This window comes from Lytechinus variegatus, chromosome 18, assembly GCF_018143015.1.
Source record: "Lytechinus variegatus isolate NC3 chromosome 18, Lvar_3.0, whole genome shotgun sequence".
In the NCBI taxonomy this organism is placed as follows: Eukaryota; Metazoa; Echinodermata; class Echinoidea; order Temnopleuroida; family Toxopneustidae; genus Lytechinus; species Lytechinus variegatus.
In genome coordinates this window covers 20,244,738-20,266,030 of record NC_054757.1, presented here as the reverse complement: position 1 = coordinate 20,266,030, position 21,293 = coordinate 20,244,738, and the positions used below count along the sequence as shown (strand labels likewise).

The window sequence follows — 21,293 nt, the reverse complement described above, 5'->3', positions numbered from 1 at the left end:
TCTATTTTTAGAGAAAAGCCTAAAACTATCCAATGATGCCAGCATTTATTGAGTCACCAGCAATTTAGCACATGAGGGAATAATATTGTCTTCACTTTCTCTGTCGCTGCTGAGTTGATAAAATGATAATATGCACTTTCGCAAAGTGAAGTCGGCCATGGGAACTTAGATGGATTCCAAGTGCAATTTTGATGTCTGAGATGCATCAGTTTTGGATGGTGAAAGAAAAACAGATATGGAGAGGATGATAGGTACATCAATTGGACAGAGGCAGAAAAGGAAAGGCAGGAAGGGAAGAGAAAGAAAAACAGGGAAGGAAGAGAAAAAGAGAGGGGGAGAAAGAGGGAGAGAGAGAGAGGGGGGAGATGGAGGAGATAGAGAGATAGACTGACAGAGTGAGAGGGAAAGAAAGACAAAGAAAAGAAGGGACCAGATAAAAAGCAGAATAAAGCTAGTCTACAGGCACAGACCTTGATTGAAACTCTGATCAGCAAATGTGTCTCTGCGCAAAGACTAGCTCATACAAAACTTGATAGAGGGCCTTCAGTACACAAGGCATGAGTAGGCTGCACATTCAGACCCTTAACTTGAGTGAAGGGTTTGCACAGCAGACTAGAATAAAGCAGTATCTGAGTTTAATATCAAAAGGTGACAATTTCAGAAAAGAAATTGGTTTTGATGGAAAAGGGTGAAAGTGAAATGAATAATAGAGGGGCATATAATCAAGGGTGAGAAATAATAGGGGAAAAGCAAGACAGGAATCGTGAATTGGCCCAAAACAGCTCAAGTAAATATCAACAGATGTGCAGTTTATTCAATTTTGGGTATAATATTCTAAATTTCTTAAAACATATTGGGACAGAATGATAATACTGGAATATATTCGCATTCTCTTCTGATAAATACTGTATTAATATTCTGAGGGAAGGTTTATGCAAAATAAGAGTGCACTTTCTCGCTGATTCAAGAGTACAGTTAAGGAAGGTTCACTGGCAATTACGTGATTCAGGGCAAGTTTCCAATATTTGACAGAATACATTCCACCATCAATCTTCTTCCTACACTTATCTATCCAGTTCTTTACTCACAAGCACTGGGGGATGGGTGGAGAAAGACTGCTCCCTCACAAATCAAGCCACACAAGAGTCGAATATATACCCCCCCAGAAAAAAGGAGGGGTAGGGAGATCGAGGGAAAACATGGGGAGATAAGGAGAAAGGGAAAATGAGAGAAAAGGGACAGATGGGGGGGGGGGGGGGGTCAACAGCCCCTTCCTTTTGAACCAATATGTCAGGCATGTTACTGCCTTTAATAACAGTAACAGCATGGAAGTCTTGAAAAGACAAGTGGTCCTGATACAGGTGGCTGCTGAAACAGATTTCATCTTGAAATCAGGAGTCATGAAAAGGCAAAAACTAATAAAGCACTAATTTTCCCCTTTGCTTTCAAACAAAAATTGGGAAATTTCCATAGATTTGAGAAAAAAAAATCATGATGCAGATGATTCTGCTAATCAGCAGTCTTCTGAAAGGCAAAATATTACCTTTATTTGAATTTACTAGTATACAAAAAAAAATTATTACTCGTTTCCACAAAACATGACTGTCCTTGTAAATTCCTACAAACAAGAGAAACTCAGAATAATATGTAACCAAGACAACCATCACACCAAAATACCATAAAAAAGAAAAATCAAACATTTAGATCGATCATCTCCCAGTCAATAATTCTGCCTCAATATGCTACGGAATGCTCCACAAAAATATCTCTGATTAGGCGGTTCACATTTTCCTCCTCCAAATGCTGTAAAATGATCCAAATAAATAGTTCCTGAACACGATATGACGTTCTGATGACCTCATTCCCTCCTATCAATGCAACAAAATAATTCACAAATGATTCCAACTGCAGTACTAAGTTATGATAGATTGAGCAGTAACTTCACGTAAATATCCACCCAGGACTGCTAAACATGCTCCACATTTAAATGTGCTGGAATGCTGTACCAAGTTAACATTGATTTTGTATGTTTGAGGACACGAGAGGACAAGTGCTGGTGACCTTTTCTCATTTGCACTCTTGATGCAGAGGTATGCACACAATGAGGTGGAAATCTGGTTACCAGTCAGTCCTATGGGGATAGCCTTATGCATACATTTGGTAATGTACTGTAGGGGAGGGGGCACACTTTCACTTTAGTTTTTTTTTTGCATATTGTTCTGCCTCAAGTTCACTCTCAACATTAATAGCAATCGAGCTTTGTCTATTCCTGCCATTAAAATCTAAAATATTTAAAAGGATACCAATATCCTTATTGACATAAGATACAAATATAGATGTTTTTCTCAATCAAATCTATTTATTGTTTTAAAACCACCATATTGCACACAGACCAATCTAAATGATATGTCAAAAATTATATATAAATAAGTAAAAATTTGCTTCATAATTATATTGGGCCATTATTCATAGTTTTCTAATGAAAACAAAAATCTTGAAGTTTTTGCAGTACAACCTTCAGGCTAAATGTGCACATTTTTAATATCATCCAACAAATACAACCATCCAATGTACCATTATTCAAATTTAGGATTTTGAATGATATATATGTGCTGTAAAACAAAAAATCCATCTCATATTTCTTTAGAAACAGTTGTAAAATCATACATGTAGGTAAAACTACACTGGATTTCAGGCTTATATGATGTGCATAGAAGGTGGCAACAAATAGGTTGAAAATAAATATTTTTACTAGTTTGTTAATAGGCCTAACCTTTTGCATGATCAAGAGTTTCTAGGAAATCTTGCAATTGTCTGTCATAACATACTGACCTACTCGGCCATTGTAATTGAATATACATGCACATTGTACACAATATATTCCTCGCTAGAGCAAGCAGTAATTACATGTATGTGTGGCCTACATGTAACCCAACTTACATTCCTCTTAAATGAATAAACCATCCTTCAATCGAGCCATTACAACATTATTGGAAAAACTGTTCCTCAATTACATAGTACACATGGTGAGCGAAGGGGGCAGCAGAGCTAAGGCTACGTCGTCCTTAATATGAACTCAAGTGTACACGCCCACGAAACTTAAAGAAGCATGTAAGATTCATATAGGGCAGGTGCAGCAAAACAGTGTTTAAAGGGTGTAGCCAACTTTGCAGGAAACCCAATCAGGGGCCTGTTGCAGAAAGAGTTGCGTTTAAACGCAAGTCCCGAATACGGGTGATTCATTGGCTGAAAATCAAGTTGCGCAAGATTTTTTGAGTTGCGTTTGATTGCAACTCTTTCTGCAACGGGCCCCAGATGGCATTTTGTACGTTCATTGCAAAGAATTTAGTTTGAATCACTTTACTACCAAGTCACGAGAGATCATAAGTGGAATACTAAATGGTGCCTAACATGGATCTTTTTCCATTATGAGCTTTAACATTTTGAATGTTTCTTGCCAATCCTCCTTTGCATTTTCTTCTGAAAGCTAAATAGCTAGAACCACTGACTACGGTACATTCCTTAGATCAAAGCTCAACACTTTATACAGTGCGTTATGATACCATCAATATCTTGAAGTTGTAACACATGGCAGCAACAGATGTTCATAACACTATGATACCAAGTATCAACGCGCAGTTGAGTATATGCACATAGTAACTGTGCTATATAAATGGACCTAATATTATTATTCATCCTCATTTAATTTATACTTATAATTCTTAATAGAAATTAGAAGTCTTCTAGTTCCTGTGACACAAAAGGTTAGCAATTAATCATACGCTTGAATTTCATTATTGATTGTACATTGTAGTCATTGCAATCAATCGTAGAAAAATGTTCTACGATCATTGCTAAGCTTTGTGTTACGGGCCCCTGGTGGGTGTTCCATAAACTTTTACTATGAATGTTCTTTACGAACAATTGGTGATAATTTCATGTGCTAAATGATATACACCAAGATGTTGATTTAGCACCTAAGAAAGGATCACCAGTCATTTGTAAGGTCACTCATGATGTACAAACAGTTTTTATGAAACACCCACCTGGGATGGAGTCATTATTCAAAGTAAGAACACTGAAAACTTGTATTCTTAAATTTCAAATGACTTTTTTTTATCTGCTTTCTAATGTAGATATGAAGTTGTTTTCCACCAATACTGCTGCTTCTTGAGCTCAATTTAATCGATTGTTTTGCACAATGAAGTGTTTGAATTAACAGAATGATTGAACATTAGGTTTGTGATATAAAGCCTGAATGAAAGTCACTGATCCACTCATTGTCTTCACTTGTATTTTACAAGGACACAACTTGCCACAAAATCATTTTGAAAGATTAATGATAAAAAGTAGTGATAATTCTTATTTATCAGGGGTAGCCTCATTTTCTCTTTGTGCATTTGCTTGCTCATTGCATTAATTTAAAAGCAAAAAAAAAAGAGAAAAAAAAATCATTCACATTTGTACATCAAAACATGGATATCATTTCTTGGGAACACCTAATTTACATGTTTTTCAGTTATTTTCATAGATTATTTGGGATTAGCAAAGGAATTGAAGTGGCTTACAACATTTATTGGTAACAAAAATTTTCATGAAATGGTCCACAGAAGCAATTTTTGTGATCTACTCTTTATTGGAGTATATTAGCTAATGCTGCCCTCAAAATGGAAGACACAGCAAGTGAATTCTTGTTTGAGAGGATGGCATCCTGCTACGTTGTGAACTGAAGAGACCCCTGGGAGAGCCATATAAGCTCAGGGAGATGAACTGTTGATTGATACAACAGTCATACATGCTTCAATATGACAGCGAGCCATGTGCTTCCACACTCAAAGCGATTGGTGCGGTCACGTTGGGGCATTTCGAGTTTGGCGTTGATGTTGGTTTTGAGAGTATAATTATATCAGGCTGCCTTACTTAGCTTCAATACCAGTCTGTAAGCACAGAATCATATTGGCAGACCTGCCAACCTCTGGGAATTAAAAATTGTATTCTGCGATGAAAAAAGTGTATTTTCCCCCCAAAAGTGTATTTCATAATAAAATGCGTGGCGCACTCGCTCATCGAGGCGCTCAAGCTGCATGCAAGCTAAAATGTGCATTGCTCTTGCAGATGAAAAAAAAAACATTTAAACATGTGTATATCTCACCCTGGTTTTAGCAAAATGATTGAAAAAAAAATTACCTGAAATAACAATGATCTAACAACCATATTTGTGTAAGTTTTATGAAATGGAGACATATAGAGATGATTTTTCTCAATAGATTACAATTCTGTAAAAAAATATATTTTTTATTTTTACAAAAACGTGTTTTTAAAGGAAAACGTACTGCCGTGATTTGGTTGCAAAAACGTACTGAATACGCAAAAAAACGTTCTGGTTGGTAAGTCTGTTTTTGACACTTCAACCCAATAACAGGTCTAGCCTGAAGAATAGACTCCAAAGACTGTCTGTGTCAAATATGAGAGCCAGCCACAGTACACAGTGAATCTAGTCTCATTAATTCAGACTCTTCACTATGCAATATAAACCAATGGTCTGTGCCTACAGACTATTTTAATACCATGTATGAGTTTTTATTCTTAAATCTTTAATTACACTAATGACATTATTGATAAATGATAGCATAAAATCAAGAGAGGTCAGTTCTATCACCAACCTCAATTCAGGTTAAGTGTTAATTTTGGTGCTGGTTTTGTGAGCATCTATCATGTCACCTGACTCATGTAGCCTCAATATTACATGTTTTTTTTTTTAAACTACTTCAATTACTTTATTGATGGTGTAATACAAGAGAGCAAATTCAAGCACCACACTCAATTTAACTTTAGTATGTGTTGGTGTTAGCATTGAGAGCATATCAGGCTGCCTACCCTAGCTCCAATACAAAAATAGATTTAAAACATTGTTATATTTCAACATCCACTGATATCAGTATGAGCATCACCTTTTTATGTTTGGTGTTGTGGCTGGCGTAAAAATTAACACAGCACCAATGGGTTTCAAAAAATGATACCTGTCACATCAAGTAAGAATTCCTCCAGTGATACTTGTTCCACATTTTATTCATTTTGCACATTACATATCAAACAGAGTATCAAAGTGTGTTTCATCATAAAAATGAAATCTATGAAATAAGTACAGACAAAAGAAAAAAAAATCATTGAATATCACAGACTATTTCAAGAGCTCATTTTCAAATGTTTTTAAACCATATATTACACCCTAATAATTTGTTTTTAAAGCATGCAATTAACCCCACCCCTCCCAGACCATCGACATGATACCCCTATACAGGAAACATCTCTGTGAAATGCATTTCATCTTTAGGTTCCTTCCTTACCAGTTGCATGTAATGTACTATCACATTAATATATCATACTACCTTAAATGGATAAACCAGATTTGATGAATAAATTAACAAAGATATGAAAGCCAAATTAATATCTTCAAGAAAAAAAAAAGAAAGAAAAAGGAAAGACAAAGAAAGGATGGAGTTACCTTGAAAGTTAACGTAAGAGTCCCAGATCGCGGAATGCATGGAGAATCTTGAATAAATATACCTCCTCAAGAAAAATGATGTATTCCATAAACTAGATCCTCTGCTATACACACTTCAATAACCGACACCGATTTCAATAGGTGGGGTGTGTACAGGAAGAACGGCTGGATTCCTCATTAACTAAATCAATTAACGGCTAAGATAATGAGCTGGATTAATCATAATCTGACCAGTTGGTTCAGAAAATCACAAGAGATGGAAGCTGTTATATTATCCCAACACAGATATATTTCATTCACAGGACCAAGTGACACTGATGTGTTTTAAACCACGGTAAATATGCAATTCACCACACTATGAAACACTTCTTACTCTATACGCTGCTGATATTTCTCAACTAAGATTTGCTAATTATTCCCGACATATCCATGGATAAGCGGGAGAGAGTAAGAGAGGTACGCCCTTTGAAGTATCAAAGAATAATATCCCACTAAATCCAAATAAGCAACTGGCGAAACCTTCTCAATGCAAGACGATTGGCCCATGCCGCCACTGTCGACTTCAGTGGTAAAAGTGCTTGATTTTTCTCTGCCTAAATTGGAAAGCCCTTCATAGTAATCCAGCAGCAATATCCCAACTTGAGGCTGTATAGGGTATCTGTACAGCTGATCGGTATTGTCGATTTTAATCAAGGCACGGGGTGCTGAAAGTTATAATGCCCTTTCCAGATACTTCATCAACACCAACGACGCAGATCTTTCGTTAATAATTTCACTTGTTATTGGGGAGGTGTGGGCTTATGTTGACATCTAAGGTATTATGATCGCTAAAGTCAAGCATGAGTGGTCGCTGTGAACAGACATTAGAGAGGAACTTTTTGAAATCAAAGGGTAATCGTCATCATAATATCATAGATTCAGATCTAGTAAGAATTGGAATAGTTTATAGAGGAACCTTGTAGAGAAATGGACACTAAACGAGAAACTGGAACGCCGATAATCACCAACACGAATAAGCGTATGTGGGTGTGGACATGCTATCAATTAGAGCATGGAGAAAAGGCCTGTCTCCAAATTCTGGTAGCATCACATGAAATTCCATGTTTATTTCCCTTCAATTACCTCACTTTCAATCGGAATCATTAAGAAGAAAATATTTCATCAACCACGACATGTTTTATTTGTAAATAAAGATGGAGGTCATTTTGTAGTATTTTGGTAGAAGAGTTAATTTAATAATTACCCCAAGTGTTATTTTCCTCTGAAGACAGAGAATTACTACCAACATAATAAATAGAATTTCTAAAATAGCATCTCAATCCTGATTTTAAGTTTGATCATTATTAAAAGGTCTGTCTTGATTTGGTTCATTTAAACATTTTCAAGAAAGCACCTTTATTGGAATACAATGTAAGCATGTATCTAATCTAATTTTGAAGGACTGAGATATGTTGGTATATAAAACAGAGGCATTTATAAGAGATGCTTCAATTTTCATATCCCATAGTCTAGAAGTACAAGAACCGAACCATCTTTTCATGCATAATTACACATGAAGATATGGCTATGGCTACAGTTATATATCATAATTTGTGGCAGTAAGAACGATTCATGACCACCATACGCCGAAGTCCAAATCGCCTTCAACTCCGTGTTTTCATCCATGGTGTAGTCTTGATAAATTATGGTAAATATGTTGGCAAAATGTAAGTACATTCACATGTAGATTTGTGTTTTTAATACCTCAGTCAAATTTCCCGTAAGGCGGCCGTACAAATTTATTCATTTTTATTCTAGCCAAATGCATCTGGTACAAAAAATTAAAACGGTTGCTTTCAACTCGCCGTACGGCTGCCATAGGAGAAATGTGACTGAGGTTTATGTCTCAGCAGCTTACTTTTTTTTTAATTCAATATTTTTATAACTCAGATGGGAAAGGGTATGGGATGCAATTTTCATTACAGAATAACGTGACAGTGCAAATGTTGGTTCAGCAGAGAATTATATTTTAGATGTGAATCGGTCCAAAGGAAATTCTCCCTTTGCACAAGATGCAATTTTTCAAAACAGATTCAAATATATACTGTGACCAGGCGAAAATTATTTTCAGATGTGGATTGGTCCATTGAAATAGACGAGGGTAGAGCATGCAAATTTCAATAAAAGGTTCATGTGTTCTGCGATTTTTACTTCCGTTCAAATTATTTTATTTGTATGTAAATTGGTCATTGCAATTGACATAATAACTTTCAACACACTATTCCCTGATGCTTTCACTTGTTCATATTATTTTGTGGACTTTGCACAACTGAAATTACATCTTTAGATACAGACTAATATACGCTAAGATTTTTACTTCTATCAAGATTACTGTGCAGATGTGCATTGGTCAAGATTGATGACTTTACCACTTCCACTGCAACCAAACCATCACAAATCATCAGAACAGATGGGGGTCGATACACTTTTATCCAGCCACAAGATGGCAGCAGATAGCATCTCTCACATCTCTAAGATAGTTTTCAAAGGCCAGCCACTCACCCGTCTTTGGGAAAATTAAAATACAAGGCCTATGCAATCTCGTTACCAAGAGAAATTGCAAAACCCCAAATGGATGTACATGTATGCAGACATTTATGTTACATTCATAAATTAAAATAAATTTGCTCATAAAAAAGTGTTTATCTTAATCAGATATATACTAATTTAGACACTAATAATTTATATAAATCATGTTAACCTGCATTGAAACCGAATCATTTTTGCATATCAATTGATTCACAGAACCATCAAAAGTCATAGATCAATTGGAGAGAAAGTCCCCCAACCCCCCGCAACCTCAAACACAGACACAACAACAACAAAATATTTGAACAGCGTCTCAAACCTGTCAAAAGTCGAGAAAGATTTCTGTAAAAAAATGAACTCTGAAAATGTAATCTAGTTCGGTGTAAAAAAGTTGGCAATTAAAACACAAGACTGTGGAATGAAAGACGATTGAATAATAATAACACAGTAGAAAAAAAATGACATACATAAATGACAAATAAAACATACATTCAATATAACATTGAAGCATTGAAATAAACATCTAAAAACATACATCCACTCAAAATAGCATTGTTTTACAGCTATGTGTATGATTGTATAATTTATCATAAGAAGCAGGGAGAAAATAAGAAAATAAAAATGTTTACTTTCAAGAAAAAAACAAATTGAACAATTACTGCTTCACAAAATATCCATAAAAACTTTGAAACAACCAATATCAGAATTCACAAGAAAAGGGACTGAACATAAACATACAACAAAGGATAATCCAAAACATATGCGATTAAAGTTTAAGAAATCATAATATCATTGCAAACAAAATGCAAAATAATCAGCAAATCATAGTCAGCATGATGAAAAGAGCATACTGAAACATGCAAAAACTCTTTCCTGAACCAAATCAAATTAATACATGCAATATGAAATGAAAGAAAAATCAAACTTTTGTGCCTTTTCCTTTATTTCCCATTTTCCCTTTTCCCTTCAACATGAAAGAAAATCATTAATTGCAGTTAAAACAAAATAATGATTTGCATTATATTCATGGATGGAAATCTTAACCATAAAGACCCCTTGATGACATTACATGCAGAATGATGATCGAAGCTTTGGGACTTTAAGCTTTGATGCTTTATATAATGAAATTTGAAAATAGTGGAATGAAAAATTGTGGCTATAAGCTTTGATGCTTTATATAATGAAATTTGAAAATATTGGGCATGAAATATTGTGGCTTTAAGCTTTGATGCTTTATGTAATGAAATTTGAAAATATTGGACATGAAATATTATGGGTGCACGTGGATGAATGAAATATACTTTCAAGTTTTGGGCATGTATATGATTAAAAAAATATTAAGAATGTCAAGAGATTTGGAGATGCAAAACATGAATAATCTAATGGACTTGAATGTTCCTATTAGATCATGGGAAAATCAAAGGAAAATTGATGAAATTAATTCTATGTCAGTTATTTGAAGGAACCATATGGAAAGGGATGGAAATGAAATGGCAAATGTGAAAGAAGACCATTCACACAAACATCACATCCTATATTGCGGCATTTATGCCATTTAGGGAAATAGTTTCTAGTGTGCCGCCGTTATTTAGTATCAATTCTATTATTCCATTTCCATTTTCTACTTTTTAAAATTGTTACCCCCTTTTGTATGCAGTTGTTTAATATAGAAGGGGGTGTTCCATTTTTCCACTTTAATTTTCAAAATTCATATTTTTGAATTTGTGAATGCCTTTAAACGTTGGTGGTATATAGATGTACAAGTGTATATGAAGATAGAATTCAGATCTGCAGCTTGGGGAGGAGGGCTGGTGTAAATTTTTAATTGCTGGAAAATAATGTTCATTCCTTTTGTGTATTCTTATTAAATTGAAAAGTGGATGAAAAATAGATATACAGCTTTACATCCTCATAAATTTTCAAATTGTATCTAGACCTCGAGAATTAGGAATATTATGACTAGAATAATGCAGATTCAAATGCAAGAGAGCATCATACAGTTAATGGATTACCTAAAAGGGAGCTGTGGTAAAAATGAAATAGCTTAAACTTCAAATCAGTGGATGGGAAAATTTCATGAAGGGTATAAAACGTTAATGTGAAGTTATCGGGGAAGAGAGGGGGAGGGGCATTCAATGAATTCATAAAATCAAGGAGAATGAAATGAAACATGCACCTGATAATCTTGCTGGGGGCGGGGTCTTTATCCCAAGTCTCTGAGCAGCCGAAAGCCCGCTTCCCTCGCTATACCTCGGCCTCCTCTTGGGCAACCCTGACGTCGTCCGTGGGAGGGAGGCGCTCCGCGTCAGCGTTGTCCTGGGAACCACCCCGGCAGCGGACCCGACCCCCATGGCGGAGGGCGGGGTGCCGCCCAGGGCGGGGGACAACAATGACGGAGACGATATTGATGGTGACGATGTTGTAGAAGGTTGTTGGTGAGATGGAGGTTGTAATGAAGGCCGAATGGGACCTGCTGCTGTGGAGGTCTTGGTCTCTGTTAGGGGGGAGATTAGTACCAAAATATGGGGGACATGGTCTATATACAATCACAAGACAGGAATATATAATATGCATGATAATCTGACTACATGTTTAGATTAAGAAATTATTGATGGACGATCATTCTAATAACTAAACCTATCACATGATCAGTGGCATATCTAGAGAAGGGGATGTGTGTATGGGGGGAGGGGGCTGAGGAAATATTGTCCTCAGCATCACATCAAAGTATCCAATGATGCAAACATTTTGTAGGGGTGCAAATTCAGCACCACCCCTAGTGATAGCTGTTGAAGGCAACAATGAGAGTACCTGGGGCCTGTTTCATAAACAGTTACAACTGTTGTAACTTTGCCATTATGGCAACTACCATGGTAGCCTTGATTTTGATTGGCTGCTGGGCCCTGTTGCCATGGTAGTTGCCATAATGACACAGTTACAACAGTTGTAACTCTTTATGAAACGGTCCCAAGGTGACAAAAAAATTTGCTCCTGCTACATTTGCTCCGATCTTAATATCTCAGAGGGCAAGGGGTTAGAGTTGGGATTGTAAAAGAGTTTTTGGTTTAGAACAATGTATAGATTAGGATTAGGGTCTATTTAGTTTGGACATTAGATTTTATGTTTTGCTTAACGTGCAGATTTTCTATCTTCGCAATTGTCACTAGAGCACATCTCATGGAACCAAGTAACCCAAGTTGAATATAATTTGGTAGGGGGAGGGGAGGGGGAGGTGCAAAATCATGCTTGCTCTGGGCACTTTTTTTCTTCTAGATACGCCACTCCACATGATATCATGAGCTACAGGTACTTGAATATTTCTAACGTGTATCAACATTTCCTAAAAATTCTTACAAAGAAAGAAAATCTTTCCCCTTTTTGCACATGTACATGTAGCTTGCCTTGTCGCATGTGTATGCTGTTTTATTTGGGTCAGACTGTTCTGCCTTTTAGTCACGTGATAATTAAATCAAAATACTTGAGGTAGGCAAATGACTTTTATTACACCAGGCAAACACAAACTTTTGGGTAAAAATAACCTCATCATATTTTCCGCAAATTTGGGTTCAGATCGTGTGAATGATGTTTGTGGAATGTGTCAATGGCAGTGATTAACTAAAATGATTGGGAAAGAAATGATGGTGGTTGACAAGATTATTTAGAAGCAACGTGTCTGTGTCAAATATGCCTTGTGCTTGAAATGTGATGACTGTTTGATTTGTATGCAGTCAGAATGAGCAAAAGATGAAGATGAAGATGTTAAAAGCAGATGTAGAAATAAATTCAAAAGGAAAGGGTTTGTTCCAAACTCATTTTCAACCATAAGCAAAATATAAATTCATGCAAATAGAACAGAAAATCTTTTCTAACAAGATTTTAAAAAAATGACAAATCAAACTGAAAAAAACTGCATGCACATACAATCAATACCAAATCTGTCATGCATAGGACTAAAATTTCAACAAACAAAAACATTTTAAAAAATCACAAATTCATCAAACAATTTGAATATCATGCATTTCTTTAAAACATTCAAAATATTTGTCAAAGCACAATTTAACAAATAATCATTGAAAATGTACATATAATAAGAAAAAAGGGTGATTAAAACACAGATAAATGTTGTCAAACTGCTCAACAGCAAGGTGTATTTTTACAGAAATGAGACAAAATTGATAATTTGTAAAGGTGAATAACGATAAGTGCTACACGTACACAGTACACCCAGATATATTCATATAATTACATAATTTCAAAATACCCAAAAATAAACATTCAATATACATGTGCATGAATAATATATACACAAGAGCTAAATGTTAATAGGAAAATGACTTCTTTCGATACTGAATACCAATTATCAACATAACATAGAGTGGGTACTGTAAGCTATATCTTTCATGTACTTCTCTCATAATAGGGTCACTGTAGTCAAAAGCTGATTACTTCATTTTTCTTACTTTTAATAAGCAGTATTATAGCTTATCATTTCCTCACAGTTACAAATATCAAAAAAGATTAAAGCTAGTTATATTAAATGCAGCATTATTCTTTCTTTTTTAAGAAAACATGCGTGAAGCAAAAAAGAATCGAAAAGCAAATTTTCTTGAACGAGTCAAAGCGTTTTTTCTCGAAGAAAGAAAAGTGCACATTCTTTTGATTGAAAGTGTAAGTGATAGTGATTAATGCAGCATTCTTATGAGAGGTGTTATCCAAGAAAGGTGTTATCCCAGAAAGCATCAACTTGATTTATATATTTCGTTTTATTCCATTTTTTTAAATCAACTTTTTGATTTGAGAAATGTGATAACTCATCATAATGCAGACCATCCATTATTTCCCAATTGAAAAAAAGATAAATCCGTTGAAATACATGTGCCAAAGAAAACTACATTTTTTATGTATATAGTCAAATTATCAGGTGCGTGGAAGTATCATTAAATCCAGTTGAGCTTAATTTACTCACAAACCCCCCCCAGAAAACAGCATTTCCCCATACGAGTAGGTAAAACATTATTAAGAAAAATAAGATTAATATATTATCTATATTACTAGCAAGGGGATACTGTCATGTAGGCCTATAGATTTTTTGAGCATCAAGGTAAAAGAACGTAAGCGCACAATTGCAGCAGTGCATACTACACTACCAGCAATTACAAGCCATAGGCCCATATTCTGCATGGGCTTAATAATTTAAACTCTGGTCTAAAGTTGCAGTTTAACTATGGATAGCCAATTGTGACATAAATCTCTAACAGTAGAGGTCCAACACATCAGATAATTTGACTCTGAGATCATTCTTAACTGTATGGGTAGGATAAATAAGATAATTGTCTTCATCATTAAAGAATTAGGAAAGAGCGCAGTAAACATAAGAAACATACCATTTGAACTAATTTTGACATGTTTGGCTTCCCATAATTTTAGCAGAGTTTAAGACCACGGTGTATTAAGTTAAACTTGAGTTCAGAATACGGGCCATAGGATTTGAACTAGGAGGATACCTAATACCTCGGTCACATTTGCTCTCCGGCGGCAGTATGGAGAGTCGAAAACAGCAGTTTTATTCATTTTTATTCAAACCACCTATATTTAGCTGGTACAAAAAATGTTAAAACGACCGTTTTCGACTCGCGGTAGAACAAATGTGACCTAGGTATAACAGATAAACTGTCGGTCAGCATGTTTATTCGAAGCAGACAATCTACAACCTCTTTCCCCCATAAATACAATTATAACTGATTAAGATATGGAAGGCTATGTATTGTCATATGGATATCGGTATAAAAACTCAACTTGTTGAAGGATGTACATTATTACAAGTCTTAAACATCTTCAGGGTAAATTTGGCAAGGCGTTTATCTAGATTGGCCACTCTCCACCCAGGTGAAGTAAAAGGGTTTCCAGTAGGGTGGAATTTCTTGAATACTCGAGCCCCTGATCAGGGTAGCCATGCTAAAACCGGGGTAATAGTATGCAGGCTTAGAAACATTGTATTAAGTGCTATATAAATGTTGCATAATATTATTATTATTATCATTAATATTATAACAAATGCTCCAATAGCTCCCTAAACTATCCCATAGGATACAATGAAAATTGTAATACATAGCCCATTCTTAATAATAAACTCAGAAAGTGATGAAGATGATGATGATACACATCATTTGTATAGCGCCATATATCTGTCAAAGACATTCAAAGGCGCATTTTGGAGGAGCCAGCCAATCTGGGTCGCCTAGAAGGGCGCGCACACAGAACTATGACCCGCAGGTCTCTCCTTCCTATAACTAGTTGGGGAATGCAGGTGGACCACTACACCGGGCCCCCCTCCCCCCCCCCCCCCCCCGGGAAAGTAGCCCTAGCCTGGAAAGATTTTCATTAATTTTCCCTTTGTATATCTCTATTCTAACGCATTAAACAGATTCCTTTCATCTTATTCAGCATGCTATCAGAGTGATGAAATACATTCAGGTCCATGCAGGATCGGGTATCAGGTTTACTTTCATCTATTAGGTACTTAGCAATGAAATGGTAAAAGTAGGGGGCATATCCCCCCCCACCCCCTTCCAAAGAATTGACATCCTTTTCTATAACATTTGCACCCTCTATTATGTATGTTTGCTTGTAAGGTATGTCTGAATTAACCATAACCTTTTCGTGCTTGTTGAGGAGGTGAATTCTTTTTTTTTCTTTTTAGGAAGATGGCGGTCACAAAACAGTGAAAATATTCTTTGCGTGACCCTCCTGCTTACAAGATCCTGGATCTGCCCTGTTGAAATCTATCCCTTGAGGGCACATATGTACCAAGAACAAAATTCACCTCCCAGTTTCGGAAAAACGTGACTGTACCAATGTATGATTCACCAAGAACTTGGCAAGTTGTATCAAATTTATTATTTTTTTTTAATTTTAAGCAGCAAGTACTAGCATGCACTACTTTATTGACTTGCAATGAGAAAACCATTGATAACCATAAGATCCTAGCAGTCACTCTTTAATCAAAAGGTGATACAAACACATTCATTCATCGAAAGAGGAATGCAAGACAGAATAAAAAGACAACACAAATTTAGCTACAATGCTGTTGATGCACTATTTTAAAGACATCAGCACAAGTGGAGATTTGTAAACAGTATGCACTGGACATGGACTTTGGAAAGGAGGACTACTGAAGTTTGTTTGATTGGAAGACAAAGGCAGCAATAACAGTTAAGTTGAAGACTATCTACATGTATTAGGTACCACAAATATGATAATGGATAAACATAACATGCATGAAGTCAAGTACTGATACAGAGCAATGATTTCAAGTGCAAAAGCAATGAAGAGGACAGAGAAAAGATTCCCGGTAACCAACCCACAGAAGATTCACAATTTCACATCTACATCAAGCAGGTCTTCTTGTGTACAGTGCAAACCTGACTCGCATTGCAGGAACTTAAGAAATGCTTGCAAAGGCCGTTTCTCATAACAATCATCAAGTTGGTGAATACAACTGCAGAAGAACATCATGCGGTAGAGAAATTTATTGTTTTAGAGAAGGCACAAGTAGTCAGCTTCTGTTTCTTCTCTTTCTCCTCATAGTTTTGAAAGGCCATACTTTATCATTTCTTCAATCTGAATTGGTACAGATTATTATATTAATGACCATGATTTCAATCTTTCACATGAATTGGGACATTATCTAAAATGAAATTGTTCTCATGGCACCAATTTCAAGTCTTCTTTTAAAATTTTCCCCTGGAAATTGCACTGTTTGCATGCTTTTCTGTTTTTAACTTAAAGGGAGGTATATAACTTAGACCTTTGAGCGCTATGCCAGAGATAGCACAGGCAAAGGTTGATATCAAAAGTGAAGTCAAATCATGTCCAACAGATTATCACTGAGATCCTTAAACAGAAGCTGACAAAAAGCAAGATCACTGCAGAAGGTTTCCCTTCAAGTATTAAGGGACAGAAGACACCAACGGTTCAAAGAGATACCTGGGTAAAGGTAAGGGTCGTCATACGGATCATCATTGTCATCAAAGACATCACTTAGCCGAGGAGGGGGAGGATTGCAAGATGAAGATCTGTAATATGCTTCACCCGTATCATCATCCACAACATAGTTCCTGTGTGACTGTTGGGATGAGCTCCTTGAAGAAGCTTCGCTTTCCCTCCTGGCATAAAACGGTGGCAACTGGCGACTTGTAGCCACTCCAAATGACGGATACGAGTGAACATCTTGGCTATGGGGTAAGCTGGAACTGTAAGGATCAGGGATTTCCTCATGTGGTAAAGAAGCCTCAAAATGTTGAAATCTGGTTGTCCTCGTTGATTCTTTCAGGGGCAGCTGGTCGCTGTCTGCTATTGAATAAGATGGTGACGACTGACCAGACACTGACCAAGAATCTCTGTTTATCTTGATGTTGGTGTCCATCATAACAGCCCGACCATCAGGTATTGTCTTTTGGGGATCTTGAAAGGAGTTGTGTGGACTGTATGGCCCTTTGTTACTCTCTTGCCTTGCAGAATGAGAGTGGGAACGTTGCTTCAGAAACCGTGAGTCACGGTTGTCCACCATTTCCAGACTTTCCTGATGCTGCTTTAAATTTGTTCCCCCTGTGGATGGAGAAGTAGTGTATTTCTTGGTTTGAGAATAACTCCTATCTGATACGCTGCTACTTCTTGAAACTGATGGAACTTGTTCCATGGGCTGACCTCTTCTTTGATCATGTACACTAGATGCAACTCTTGAAGCTGCTGTTGACGCATGTTCAGATATATTCATTTTCTCATGAGAATGTGCAATTTGAGTGGGATATCCAAGCAAAGAGCCTTTTGATGTCAATGACTGGCTCCGTCTTATTCCTACCCCAGTGGGTGGTAGCTGCGAGAATTTTCCGGCAGCTTCCTTATACTTCTGAACTTTTTGTTCGAGTACCCGGTTTTGAGAGTTTCTAGAATTAGTTCCGGTTTTAACAACCTTCTTAGTCGCATAAATCCTTTCTCCTAACTCCGCTTTAACAGGCACGTGTGATTTCACAGAGGGCATTTGTTGCCTAGGTAAAGGGGATGACCTTGCTGAGGAGTGACGATTCCGAGCCCAATCAGGATCATAGGGAGGTGGTGGTCCTTTCTCCGCATGACTTCTCCATAATATTTCACTTTGGCACTCCTTGTTATCATGTGCATCTGACTGGCATGTAAATGTCTTGTTCTTGATTGCTGCATTGGATTGCTGTTGATTCTCTCCCTGTTTGGACATTTGGTAAGGATGAGGTGAATCACCTTTCGTATTCAATTTGCTTCCAGGCAAGGATGATGGTCTTTCAAGTGGAACAGGCACTGGGTCTATCTGAGTCAAGCTCCTTAAAGATTCTTGAACACTCTTTCCTTTCATTGCACTCTCATCACGAACAAATGGTGTCATTGATTCCTCAACTCGCTTTGATTTTATCAATTTACTGGGTATCTTGATAGATGTCTCAAGAGGTTTTGTTCCATCAAATGGACCAGAAGTGGTTGGGGTTGTCTTGTACAGTTCGTCTTCTTGAGGCTCTGTGAAGACTTCCCATGACCCACTATCAGTTTTGACCTTGGCATCCTGTCCCATCAGTTCAGCTTGCCCCTTTTCATAACTCAATTTGAAGTTTCGAGGCAGAGAACGGGTGAGGAGGTCATCATCCATGTTCCAGTGACTCAAATCAGATGTTTCTGCACCTTCCACTCCGATACTGTGCACGGAGCCTTCAGCTTGGCTGCTGGTGTTGTCACCTTCCCTTTCCTGTTTCTTTGCTTCAAATGCTGATATAGAATCTTCCCATGCATCCTTCACCTTGTCATATGTCTCAAGCCATTCATCTTCTTCGGAACTAGGTGTATGAACAATGACAGCAGGAGTGCTTGCAGGCATACTCAGCGACCTGAATGGGAGACTGAGATTTACTCTGTCGATAGAAGGAGTATGTTCTGCTTGATCTGTGACATCTGAAAAATCTGTTGCAGAAGTTTGTATGTCAGAACTTTGTTTGGTGTTGAAAACAGAGGATGACAGTGGCAGGGCAGTACTGACTGTGACAATGTTGGACCCCACTGTACGAGAATTACTAAATGGTCGAGGTCTTGGATTGAAGTCTCTATGCTCCGTACTGTCACTGGAGTTGGGCGAAGCTGACCGTGGGCTACTGACAGGACTGCGGAAATTAGGTAGTGTCAGACTTGGTGAGTCTGACAGGCTTTCAGACCTTTGAAAGGGTTTCACCTCTGCTGTGTTTATTGGCTTTGATCTCAAGGTTAAAGGACTTGCATCTTGCTCAAACGAACTGGAATGATGATAGGGTCTTCGGCTGGAATTATCTATGACAGTGGAATCTGATTCCTGTGATTTCTGGCTCACCAGATGTTTATTCTTAAATGTTGTTGGGTAAATAGTACCTTTAGTTGGTTCATCCTTGTTGCTTTTGTTTGGGATAGATATATCATCCTTCCAATTAGAATGAGACAACTCCACTTCAGAAGGCGAGATAAATTCACAGTTCAGTTCAGTTTGTTTTTGCTTTTGCTCATTCACATCACCAGCAATGGAAGGTGTTGCATCCTTGTCTTGGGGCTTTTCATTCTCACTCTGGGAAAATTGTTCCCACTGCTTTGCATCTTTCAGCAGGGCAGGCATAAGCAAAAGATCTTCTTCATACACAGAGTTGCTGTATCTTTGTGCTAGCTTACTCCTCCAGTCTGGCTCACTTAGGAACCTGGTAAAGGGTGGGCGCGATTCTGTACTTTGCGTCTTTCTTGGCGCTATCTCAGTCTCCCTCTCAACTGAATGGAACCTTTGAACTGCAGGTTTGTCATCATGATCTCCTTCTGCCTCTGGTTCAGATATTACTTCCTTTTTTTCTGCATCTGCTTCCTCCTCCCAGGATACAGGTGTCCTGTATCTCACAGGGGTAGCCGGAAGTGAAACAGTCTGTCTCATAGGACTTTTAGGTACAGGCGTACTTCTTCCACTTAAGATCCCTTCATAATGCTCTTGCAGCTGACCAACATCCTTCTCTTTCTGAGACACATGCCTCATTTTTTCAGCATACACCTTTTTCTTCAGTCTCTCCAGCTTTTCCTCACTCTTCTTATCAACATTCAACCCACAATGCAACTTGGTGTAGAAACTGTGAAGATCATCTATGTTTAATTCTCTCCTCTTGAAATCCCTCTCCTTATCAACAGACCAACGCAGCTCCTCAAAGTTTTCATTGACAAAGGTCTGTCCGTGCGCAGCGGCCATTTCCATCTCCATGTAGAGGTGAAGGGTACTGTAAAACTTCTCCAGTTGTGTACTACTTGGTAAGTACTTCTCTGCCATGGTTTTCTCCTTTTCCTTGTCACTCTCATCCAAATGCTTGTTGAGGTTGGAGTAGAAATTAACCAAGTCCTGGTAGCGCTTGGTTCGCTGAGAGGCCTGTTGAAGTCCTGCAGCATACTTATGATATGACTCCGGATCTGCTGCAGGAGACTGGACAACTCCTGAAGTAGATCCTGAGGATGATGCAGACCTTTGGTAAACTGGCTTTCTAATCTGATTATCTCCATCAGAAGTGCTTCCGAGCAACCTAGGAGCAGAGGATGATCTCTTGTGTTTGACTTTCTCTTTGCTGCTATTGATGCGGTACTGGATACGACTCGGTCTTGATGGTGCTTTGGAGAATGCTTCTGCATCCTCCTCTTCCGTATCAGGGTTCCTAGGCATCACTGGCATTGGATGTGGAAAAGGGCTGCCTCCAATATCAAGACGAGGTTTCCGAAACACACCAAGGGGCTTAAAGATCTTACTTTCAAAAGAGGCATTTTCCTTGAAAGAGATATGTAAGGATGTCAGATTAGTCCCTTCTTTGTCTCTTGGAGGTTCCAAAATCTCTCTGAACAATTCAGACGGTCTGTCTTTAATCTGTATCTGGGTACAAGAGCAATCATCAATGTCTTTCCCTGCAACCTCACAGCAGACCCCTTTTGCTGGGGTGGAGAAAGTGGACATGCACAATGGAGTACGGGCCACTCCATTACCTAAGTGACCACTACACCTTATGAAACACACTGTGGAACTACATATTGGACTGGAAAAACCATCTACTACTTTCTCTTTTCCTATCACATGCACGTGAAGGTTTGAGGAGCTGTTAGTAGGAAAAGAAATATCCGTGGCTGCATGTGTAAAAGTAAGAGAAGTGGTAAAAAACAA

The 21,293-nt window shown here is 37.5% G+C and overlaps 1 protein-coding gene across 13 annotated transcripts in view; it reads right to left on the bottom strand.

Moving 5' to 3' along the window:
* LOC121431563 overlaps positions 1–21,293 on the bottom strand; it is a 119,700-nt gene that overhangs the window by 33,309 nt on the left and 65,098 nt on the right. For all 13 annotated transcript variants that reach the window (XM_041629088.1, XM_041629090.1, XM_041629084.1 and 10 more), the window contains 2 exons: positions 17,060–21,256; positions 11,250–11,567 (listed from right to left, as the gene is read on the bottom strand). In XM_041629088.1, the coding sequence (XP_041485022.1) occupies positions 11,250–11,567; positions 17,060–21,256 (4,515 nt within the window). The remainder of the gene's footprint in view (positions 1–11,249; positions 11,568–17,059; positions 21,257–21,293) is intronic.